This window comes from Ursus arctos, unplaced genomic scaffold (genome assembly GCF_023065955.2).
Source record: "Ursus arctos isolate Adak ecotype North America unplaced genomic scaffold, UrsArc2.0 scaffold_5, whole genome shotgun sequence".
Lineage (NCBI taxonomy): Eukaryota > Metazoa > Chordata > Mammalia > Carnivora > Ursidae > Ursus > Ursus arctos.
This window is the reverse complement of record NW_026623067.1, coordinates 4,856,065-4,867,991: the sequence shown is the minus strand read 5'-3', so window position 1 is coordinate 4,867,991 and position 11,927 is coordinate 4,856,065. Positions and strand designations below refer to the sequence as shown.

At 35.2% G+C, this 11,927-nt stretch overlaps 1 protein-coding gene across 1 annotated transcript; it reads left to right on the top strand.

The window, feature by feature from the left end:
• The first annotated feature begins 8,702 nt into the window (after positions 1-8,702).
• Positions 8,703-9,629, top strand: LOC113248049 (olfactory receptor 6F1). The gene has a single exon (XM_026489454.4). The coding sequence runs from the start codon at positions 8,703-8,705 to the stop codon at positions 9,627-9,629; it is 927 nt and encodes a 308-aa protein (XP_026345239.2).
• Positions 9,630-11,927: the final 2,298 nt, after the last annotated feature.

Genomic DNA, 11,927 nt, shown 5'->3' with positions numbered 1-11,927 from the left:
TCTGCTTCTTTTCTAATTTGAGTCTGAAAAGAAGTTATAAAATATATTAAAATATTAAATTAACTCTCCCCACTGGCTCACCTGATATTCTCCTTCCTCTGGCTTCCCCTCCTTTTTCCTCTGTTGCCACATAAAAAAGTTCACTCTGTTCCCTTGAATCCTTTGCTATATCCCCCATTGGGCCTCTACTTTCTCCATCCTTCAGTGCACCCCTACCTCATCATTTCCAACTCTATTTTCCTACAGTCGTTTGAAATTTGGGCCCCTTGCCAAAGCCTTGCATCAGGGACTCTACAGTACTTGAAGAACACCAGAAAATGAGTAACTGAGGTTGAAAAGGAAAAAGGCTGATTAGTCTGTTAGTCATCTGGATGTTGTTGGAAAAATATCTATTTATGTCTCTGCCCATTTCTTAACCAGATTACTTGTTTTTTTGTGTGTCGAGTTGGAACTTCTGTATAGGTTTTGCATATGAATTATTTATCAGATATGTCTTTTGAAAATATCTTCTCCCATTCTGTAGACTTCCTTTTAGTGTTTTGTTTTGTTTTGTTGTTTCCTTCACTGTGCAGAAGATTTTTATCTTGATGAAGTCCCAGAAGTTCATTTTTTTGTTTTGTTTTTATTTCCCTTGCTTCTGGAAATGTGTCTAGTAGAATCTACTGTAGCTGAGGTCAAAGCTGAGCTGTCTGTCTTCTCCTCTAGGATTTTGATGGTTTCCTGTCTCACATTTAGGTATTTCATCCATTTGAATTTATTTTTGTGTATGGTGTAAGAAAGTGATCCAGTTTCATTCTTCTGAAATTAATAATACACTATATGTTACCTTACTTGAATTTAAATAAAATCTTAAAAAAAATTTAGTCACGTTAGTGATAGAAGTACCATACATTTATCTTACTTTAATATTTATTTAGTAGCTACATGCCAATAATAAATTTCACAAATAAAAATATAATTAAAATTAAAAATAATAAAGTAATAGAAATGTGTCATACTTTCATTGTCTAGTTATTGTTAACATGTTTTATGCCACAAAAAGAACCAAATTTTCATCAAATGAACACTCCTCAGATATTTAACCATGTCTATTTTAAATCTTGTGTCATTCACAGGCAGTTATTATTATTTTTTTACTTTGATTTTCTCTGAAAGCTTTTTTAGTCAGCTATAGGCAAGAATGTTGCATGATGGCATAACTTGAATAACTTTGAGATCATGTTATTGGTCTGCATAAGAATTTCCAGAACTAATAAAGTTGATGAATTCATAAAACTCCTCAACCACAACTGTGCAGAACAGAAATTAATTACACTAAAGTGAATGAACTGGGGGCAGGTGTAAGATGGCAGAGTAGGGGGACACTAAGCTCATCTCATCTCACATTCACAACTAGATATCAATACATCCAAGGAAATAACCGGAGTGATCTGAAGACTGGCAGAACAAACTCCGCAAGTAAATGTAGAAAAGAAGCTACAACTGAGAGGTTAGGAAGGGCAGAAACAGTGGTCAGGAGCTGCCCACAGGAGGAGGGAACTATGGTCATGGAGATGACAGCATCAGGAAGACCATACAGAGAAAACAAATCCCCATAACGTCTGGCTTTTAAAACCATAGGGACTGAATTCTGTGAGTTTGTATAAGCAGTGGAATTTAGAACCTGGAGCTTTAAAAATTAGCTGACTCAGCACTGGGTGAGCCAGGAAGGTAACTGATAGCCTGGCGCCCATCTTTAAAAAGGCAACAACCCTAGGAGAGGCAAAATAGAGGCAATGCCTTGTACAATGTAAGGGAGATCTATTTATCCTGAAAGTGAGGGGATGGACAAACATTCATCATGCAAATGGATGTAAAAAAATGGCAGAGTAACAATACTTGTATCAAACAATAGACATTAAATCAGAGACTGTAACAAGATATAAAGAAGGATAATATATCATCATTAATGGAACTATCCAACAAAAGCATATAACAATTGTAAATATTTTGTGCCCAAGAAGGGAGCTTCCGGACACATAAAACAGATAATAACAAACATTAAGGGAGTAACCAATAGTAATAAAATAATGGTAGAGAACTTTAACACCACACTTATAGCAATACAACAGAGCATCCAATTAGAAAATCAACAAAGTAAAGTGGCTTTGAAGGACTCACTGGATCAGATGGATTTAACAGATGTATTCAGAACATTCCATTCTAAAACAGCAGAATATACATCCTTTTCAAGTGCACATGGAACACACACAGAAAAGCCTTGACATATTCAAAAAAATTGAAGTCATACTCATGCATCTTTTCTGACCATATCACTATGAAACTAGAACTCAAACAAGAAAAAACCTGGAAAGACCACAAATAAATTGAGATTAAATAATATCCTACTAAACAATGAATGGGTCAACCACAAACTCAAATAATAAATAAAAAATTACATGGGCATAAAAATGAAAACACAATGGTCCATAAACTTTGGGATGAAACAAAAAAGTTATAAAGGAAAGTATATAGCAATACAGGCCTCCCTCAAGAAGCAAGAAAAACCTCAGATAAGCAACCTAACATTATACCTAAAACAGCTAGAAAAAAACAACAAATAAAATGCAAATCGAGCAGAAGAAAGGAAAGAATAAAGATTAGAACAGAAATAAATGATATAGAAAGAAACAAAAACAACAATAGAACAGATCAATGAGACCAGTAGCTGGTTCTTTGGGAGGGGGGAACACAATATAAAACTGATAAACCTCTAGCCAGACTCATAAAAGAGAGAAAGAGAGAGAGAGAAAGGATTAGAATAAACAAAATCACAACTGTAAGAGTAAAAATAACAATCAACACCACAGAAGTTTTAGCAATTGTAAGAAAATATTATGACAACTTATATCCCAAAAAAATTGGATAATGTAGAAGAAATTGATGAATTCTAAGAAACATATAACTTACCTTTGGTGTAAATACCCAGTAGTGCAATTGCTGGATTATAGGGTAGCTCAATTTTTTAACTTTTTAAGGGACCTCCACACTGTTTTCCAAAGTGGCTGTACCATCTTGCATTCCCACCAACAATGTAGGAGGGATCCCCTTTCTCCACATCCTCTCCAACAATTGTTGTTTCCTGTCTTGTCAATTTCTGCCATTCTAGCTGGCGTAAGGTGGTATCACAATGTGGTTTTGATTTGAATTTCCCTGATGGCTAATGATTTTGAACATTTTTTCCATGTGTCTGTTAGCCATTTGTATGTCTTCATTGGAAAAGTGTCTGTTCATATCTTCTGCCCGTTTTTTGATTTGATTATTTGTTTCTCATGTATTGAGTTTGAGAAGTTCTTTGTAAATCTTGGATAGCAGTCTTTTATCTGTAGTGTCATTTGCAAATATCTTCTCACATTCTGTGGGCTGCCTCTTAGTTTTTTTGACAGTTTCCTTGGCTGTGCAGAAGCTTTTTATCTTGATGAAGTCCCACTAGTTCATTTTTGCTTTTGTTTCTCTTGCATTTGGAGATGTGTCATGAAAAAAGTTGTTGTGGCCGATGTCAAAGAGGTTACAGCCTATGTTCTCCTCTAGGATTTTGATGGATTCCTGTCTCACATCGAGGTCTTTCATCCATTTGGAGTTTATCTTTGTGTATGGTGTGAGAGAGAACGAGAGACTATGGACTCTGGGAAACAAACTGAGGGCTTCAGAGGGGAGGAATGGGGGATTGGGATAGGCCGGTGATGGGTATTAAGGAGGACACATATTGCATGGTGCACTGGGTGTTATACACAAATAATGAATCATGGAACATTACATCAAAAGCTAAGGATACACTGTATGATGACTAACATAACATAATAAAAAATTATTACATAAAAATAAAGTCTATTTTGTCTGATGTAAACAAACAAACAAACAAACAAACAAACAACATATAAATTACCAAAAGTGAAGCAGTAAGAAATAGAAAATCTGAGGAGACCAATTACCAGCAAGGAGATTAAATCAGTAATCAAAAAGATCTCAACAAACAAAAGTCCAGAACCAGAGAGCTTCACAGGTGAATTCTACCAGACATTTAAGGAAGAACTGATACCTATTCTTCTCAAACTATTCTAGAAAAATAGACGACAAAGAAGAAAACTTTCCAAATACATTCTATGAGGCCATTATCACCCTGATACCAAAACTAAATAAAGACACAGAGAGAGAGAGAGAGAGAGAGAGAGAGAGAGAACACAGGCCATTATCTCTGATGAATACAGATGCAAAAGTTCTAAAAAAAAATACTAGCAAACTGAAACCAAATAATATGTTTAAAAATAATCATTCATTTCAATCAAGTGAGATTTAGTTCCAGGATGCAAGGGTGGTTCAATATTCACAAATTAATCAACATGGTACATCACATAAATAAGAGAAAATTTAAGAACCATATGATAATTTATTGGAAACAGAAAAAAATCATTTGACATAGGACAACAACCATTCATGACAAAAGCCTAAAACAGAGTAGGGTTATAAGTAACATACCTCAGCATAAAAAGACCATATGTGAAAAACTCACAACAAGCATCATATTTAATTGGGAAATACTGACAGCTTTCCCCCTAATGTTAGCAACAAGACAAGGTTGTTCACTCTCACCACCTTTTGTCAACATAGTTCTGGCAGTCATAGTCACAGTAATTAGACAACAGAAATAAATAAAAGGCATCCAAACTGCCAAGTAAGTAGTAAAACCTTCATTATTTTCAGATGCCATGATACTATAAAATCCAACCGAAAACTACTTAAACTCTTCTAAAAATTCAACCAAAAAACTACTAGAATTGATTAAAGAATTCAGTAAAGCCACAGGATACAAAATCAATGAGCAGAAGGCTGTTGCATTTCTATACACTAATACTGAAGAAACAGAAAGTGAAATTAAGAAAACAATCCCATTTAAAATTACACCAGAAATAATAAGATACCTAGGAATAAACCTAGCCAAAGGGGTGAAAGACCCTGAAAACTATAAACTGTAAAAACTATAAAACATTGATGAAGAAATTGAAGATGACACAAAGAAATAGAAAGATGTTGCAGGCTCATGGATTGGAATCCATTGTTAGATTGTTAAAATGTCTATAGTACCTAAAGTAATCTTCATATTTAATGCAATCTCTATTAAAATACTAATATTTTTTTGCAGAATAGAACAAAAAAATCCAAAGTTTTTATAGAACTATAAAAGACCCTGAATAGCCCAAGCAATCTTGAAAAAGAAAAGCAACCCTGAAGGTATCACAATTTGAGATTTAAAGTTTTATAACAGCCCTGTGGTAACTAAAGCAGTATGGGACTGGTACAAAAATAGACATATAAATTAATAGAACAGAACAGAAAATCAAAAGTAAACCCACAATTATATGGCCAATTAATCTTCAAAAAGGTAGGAAAGTTATCCTCTAGGAAAAAGACCATCTCTTCAACAAATGGTGTTGGGGAAAACTGGACTACTACATACAAAATAATACATTTGGATCGCTTTCTTTCACCATACATAAAAATAAACTCAAAATGGATTAAACAGTTAAATGTGCATCCTGAAACCATAAAAATCCTTGAAGAGAGCACAGACAGTTACATCTCTGACATTGGCCATAGTACATTATTCTAAATGTCTCCTGAGGCAAGGGAAAGAAAAGCAGAAATAAACTATTGGGATTACATAAAAATAACAAGCTTCTGCACAGTGAAGGAAACAATCAATAAAAGTAAAAGGCAACCTAATGAATGGGAGAAGATATTTACAAATGACACACCCAATTAAGGATTAGTATTCAAATTATATAAAGAACAGATACAACTCAACACTCAAAAAACAAATAATTGAATTTAAAAATGGACAGAACACCTGAAAAGACATTTCTCCTAAGAATACATACAGATGACCAACAGACACATGAAAAGATGCCCAACATCACCTTTCATCAGGGGAATGAAAATCAAAACTACAATGAGATATCACCTCACACCTGTCAAAATGGCTAAAATTTACAAAACAAGAAGCAACAGGTGTTGGCATAGACGCAGACAAAGGGGAAACTTCCTACACTGTTGGTGGGAATGCAAACTGGTGCAGTTCCTCAAAAAAAAAAAAAAAAAAAAAAAAAAGAACTACCCTACCATCCAGCAATTGCACTACTAGATATTTACCCAAGGGATGAACACTGATTCAAAGGGATACATGCACCCTGGTGTTTATAGCAGCATTATCAATAATAGCCTAATTACGGAAAGAGCCCAAATGTCCATTGACTGATGAATGGATAAGGAAGATATCACATTTATATGTATCTATCTAGCTATTTATCTATATCTATATATCTATATCTATATATCTATATCTATCTATATATCTCAGCCACACAAAAGAATGAGATCTTGCCATTTGCAATGACATAGACACTAAGTGAAATAAGTCAGAGTAAGACAGATACTGTATGATCTCACTCATATGTGGAATTTAAGAACAAAATAAATGAATTTAGGGAATAAAAAACCAGAGAGGCAAACCAGGAGACAATCTCTTAATTACAAAGAACAAATAGTTACCAGGTGGGACATAGGTGGGGGAATGGGTGAAATAGGTGATGGATATGAAGGAGTGCACTTGTCATGATGAGCACCATGTGATGAATAGAATTGTTAAACGCTATGTTGTACACCAGAAACTAATATAATATTGTATTTACTATACCAGAATCAAAAAAAAACTTCGAAAATAAAAATAAAGATTTTCAGAAATTATCAGAGCCCATTGAATATTTGCATTTTCTAAGGACTTGCACAAAGATGAAAGATCTGCATTAATTTTGTAAATCTAAGGAAATATCCCTTTCCTGTTACATGTAGAATCTTCATTAAATTATAAAGTTATTTAAATCAAATGATTGAAAATAATTTGAAACTCACATTTAGAAAGATCTTCTCTTCTTGAGCTAGCCTTAAGTACCCAAGAGAAAGTATTAAATTGTCACCTTCTCCCATAAGATTCCTGTACGCATAAGTAATTACTTAATAGCAAATTGTTTTCAGTATGGAGCTCATTAAGTGGAAGATTGAGATCGAGAAAATGTAAAACACCAAAACTAAAGTTGAACAAAGCTAAGACAGGATTGAATCAGAAGGAAAGAAAAAAAAAATAAACAGAGAAAGACTAAGAACAAGGTTCAAAAGCCGTGGAAGATTGAGCTCATCAAACACTGCTGAATATCGAGAGAAAATAGGGTAAAATTTTAAGATAATCAAATGAAAAAGAAGAAAGAGAGATAAAATGATTGCAATAGAAATGCAATATGTTTAAATTAATAATATTATGGAATAAAAAATCAGGGAAAAGATAAAGTACAAAGACAGAGTTTATAGATTTTATACGAATGGCAAAAAGGATTACAACTGGGTAAGTGAACAGGGTTATTCTGTGCTTGATCAATCTAGACCTGATCAATGAATGGGTAAATTCATTATCACAGATTTGTTCCATAATACGTAGCCATCATAGCATTTAATTAATACTTGAAATTTCCTGTAATTCAGAAACAATATAAATATAGTTATTTTGCCAAAATAATGTATGTTTGTATGAAAAGCAGTTGTTTTTTATGTATTCAAAATCACTTTCCCAATGTAAGAAATTAAAATTACCTATTAAACTCCATCAGCAAATTGTTAAAAACTCAAATGTGTACATGTTTTTATTTAAATTCCAGTTAGTTAGGAGATGGGAATTAAGGAGCACACTTGTCATGAGCACCAGATGTTGTATGTAAGTATGGAATCACTAAACGGTACACCTGAAACTAATATTACACTCTGTGTTAACTAACTGTAATTTAAAGAATTCTTTTTTAGAAAATAACTAGTTTCAAAGTGATTTTCTTCTTTTAGCCTGTTCTCAGTGTAATCACTCCAAATGAGTATTAAGATGTCTTAGATGCAGGAAGCAGTTGCCTTTTTCAAAAAGGAAATAGTTCTTGGTGCAAAGAATGTATCACATTAATAAGTTTAAACACAAAATTTTCAAGGTCAAAGAAGACAAAAATAAGTTTACTCTAATTTAAAACTTTTTTTATAGTTTACTTCTGAACGTTATTTTTGAGGTCAGAGCTCATAAATTAGAAGACCAATTCAAAAGCTGTTAAGTGTCAAACATGAAAGTGTCTAGATCCTGCATTTGAGACACAAAGACAAAAAGAAAAAAAATACCTATTTTCATTTAAGGACCAGAAAGAAAGAGTCTAGTTACAAAGTAGTGGATTGTGTTAACATGAAACATCCCTTTGTGTGTTTAGATGTAATCTATGGCTGTGCTTGGGCATGTCCAGAATAAGATGATGCAGGTCCAAAGATTGGGTTTGAATCTTCTATCTAAGTGTAACCATGGGTGCAATCTTTGCAAAAATGCTAAAATGCTTCACACCTAAGTCTCTTCAACCACTAATTGGTGATAATAGCACATATCTCTCCATATTATTAAATTGCTTGATATTAACCATATGCAGCTCCAAATACAGAGCAGGCACTCAACATATGTTAGACTGTCAGTCTGCATTCAGTTACTGAAGCACACTCATGAAATCCTTTTCTTTTCATTTTTCTAGGATGGTGTGATTGGATCAAAAGCCTCAGTGTGTGGCCTCTATTTACCAGGATATCTCAATACTTATTCAATGGGCACAGACAATGCAACTCTCCCCCAGGATTTTCTCCTGCTGGGATTTCCTGGGTCCCAGGTCCTTCAGCTCTCTCTCTTTATGCTTTTTCTGGTGATGTACCTCCTCACAGTGAGTGGTAACATGGCTATCTTGATGTTGGTGAGAACCTCCCACCAGCTACATACCCCTATGTACTTCTTTTTGAGCAACCTCTCTTTCTTGGAAATTTGGTATACCACAGCTGCAGTCCCCAAAGCCCTGGCCATACTTCTGGGGAGAAGCCAAACTATATCATTTACTGGCTGCCTTTTGCAGATGTACCTTGTTTTCTCACTGGGCTGCACAGAGTACTTCCTCCTGGCAGCCATGGCTTATGACCGCTATCTGGCCATCTGCTATCCTCTACACTATGGGGCCATCATGAGCAGCCTGCTCTCAGCACAGCTAGCCCTGGGATCCTGGCTGTGTGGTTTTCTGGCCATTGCAGTGCCCACAGCCCTCATCAGCACCCTGTCCTTCTGTGGTCCTCGCATGATCAACCACTTCTTCTGTGACATTGCACCCTGGATCACCTTGGCTTGCACCAGCACCCGGGCCGTGGAACTTGTGGCCTTTGTGATTGCTTTTGTGGTCATCCTGAGTTCATGCCTCATCACCCTGGTCTCCTACATCTACATCATCAGCACCATTCTCAGGATCCCTTCAGCCAGCGGCAGGAGCAAAGCCTTCTCCACATGCTCTTCACATCTCACTGTGGTGCTCATCTGGTATGGGTCCACTATCTTTCTTCATGTCCGCCTCTCCATCAAAGAGGCCTTGGATCTGACCAAAGCCGTGCATGTGCTGAACACTGTGGTGACTCCTGTTCTAAACCCCTTCATCTACACTCTCCGTAACAAGGAAGTAAGAGAAACTCTGCTGAAGAAGTGGAAGGGAAAATAAACTGCCCCTAATAAAACAGAGCTCTGTAAATTATCTCCTTGTCTCTCCAATTAAGAATATGGAGGGAAACAGAAAATGTTCCTTGATACAGGAGAGAAAAGAAACTGAAGGGGGAGAAAAAAACTGCATATACTTGCTCTACTTTTTTATTTTTGATTGGAAATGGAGTTCTTGATATAACTAAACCAGACTCTTTTAGGAAAAAAAAATGTGTACACTGAGTTAGATTTGTCTTTCACTTTCTTTTTTTTTTAATTTAAATTCAATTAGCCAATATATAGTACATTATTAGCTTTTGATGTAATGTTCAATGATTCACTGGTTGTAAATAACGCCCAGTGCTCATCTCATCATGTGTCCTTCTTAATGCCCATCACCCAGTTACCTCATTCCCCCACCCCCCTCCCTTCTATAAGTTTGTTTCCTGGAGTCCAGAGTCTCTCATGGTTTGTCTCCCTTTCTGATTTTTTCCCATTCATTTGTCCTTCCCTTCACCTACGCTCCTCTGTGCTATTCCTTATATTCCACATACGAATGAAACCATATGATAATTGTCTTTCTCTGCTTGACTTATTTCACTTAACATAATCCCCTCCAGTTCCATTCATGTTGATGCAAATGGTAGGTATTCATCCTTCCTGATGGCTGAGTAATACTTCATTGTATATATGAACCATGTCTTCTTTATCCATCCATCTGTTGAAGGGAAACTTGGCTACTCCACAGTTTGACTATTGTGGACATTGCTGCTATAAACATTGGGGTGCATGTGCCCTTCTTTTCACTACATCTGTATCTTTGGGGTAAATACTCAGTAGTGCAGTTGCTGGGTCATAGGGTAGCTCTATTTTTGATTTTTTGAGTGTTCCCAGAGTGGCTGTACCAGCTTGCATTCCCACCAACAGTGCAAGAGGGTTCCCCTTTCTCCACATCCTTGCCAACATTTGTTGTTTCCTGCCTTCTTACTTTTAGCCATTCTAACTGATGTAATGTGGTATGTTATTGTGGTTTTGATTTGTATTTCCCTGATGACAAGTGTTGTTGAGCATGTTTTCATGTTTCTGTGCGCCATTTATATGTCTTCTCTGGAGAAGTCTCTGTTTATGTCTTCTGTCCACTTCTTGACTGTATTATTTGATTTTTGGGTGTTGAGATTGATAAGTCTTTGGCATTCATTTATAAAACTAGGTGCTCATGAGAAGAGTGTGTTACTAAATAAACTTTAAATTCTTGTCCCTTTTAGATTTTGCCTTGATCATAGAAGTAAAAACTTTTGAGAATTGTATTTATGAAATACGAGGTATGAAAAATAGGGAAAGTTTGAATGAATAAAAAGATAACTGAAGTTAGAGTGTGCAATTATTTCAACATATTGTTTTCTGGATAAAATACAGTGAAATGGGTACATATGAAATAATAACTATCATGTGCCATATTTGTTTAAGATGGATAGTGAACAAAGCAATCTAAAAAACAGGTGATGAAAGGTGAAAAGTAGATAAAAAGGACTACAGGAGGGTTTGAAAAAAGCAATAGAAGTCCCTTACATAATGTTTTGTCCCTAGAAAAGAAAAAAATACTAATTCAGATTGTTATCATGTCACCAAGGTTAGAATATCCAGAGGAAAAACAACTGCTGGCAAAAATAATTGTCATAGTTACTTGATTTCCTCCTGATCCTATTTCTTAGGGAGTAAGATACTTTTCAACCATCAGTCCATCAAAGATTCATTTCCCTCTCCTCATACAATTTTCCATAGCTGCGTGTTAGAAGCAGCAAAGAGGGGCTTGGCAGTCTGAGCCAGTCTGGAGATAGAATCTGTCTCATTCTGTGTTGGCTTATGCGCATAAAAATATGTGTTTCTCAAAGGAGAAAAGCCTATGGAACTGAGTAGAAGCTACCCATTAGATTCTGTTTATTTTTGTTATTTGAAATCTCTTGGATTCCCACTCAAAAGTGAAGTGGGAAGAGGATAGAAGAAGAAGACTATATATTTGAATGGGATAGGAGTAAGTATTTCATTGTGAGAGTCATAATATCAATTTTCAAAAACTGTATCTATATTGAAAGTTTACCACTTAAAGTACCATAATGAAATGATGTGCATGTAATTTGATTTACTTTATTTATTGTGAGCATGTGGTTCAAATACATAAAATTTCTAAGCTTTAAAAATTAAAAAAAAAACACAAAAGATTACACAGACATTTGTTGTTGTTGTTGTTAATGATGAATATTGTAGATGCTCTCCATGAACACTTTGAATTCTCTTTCTCTGCCATTTCCAAGACCCTTGA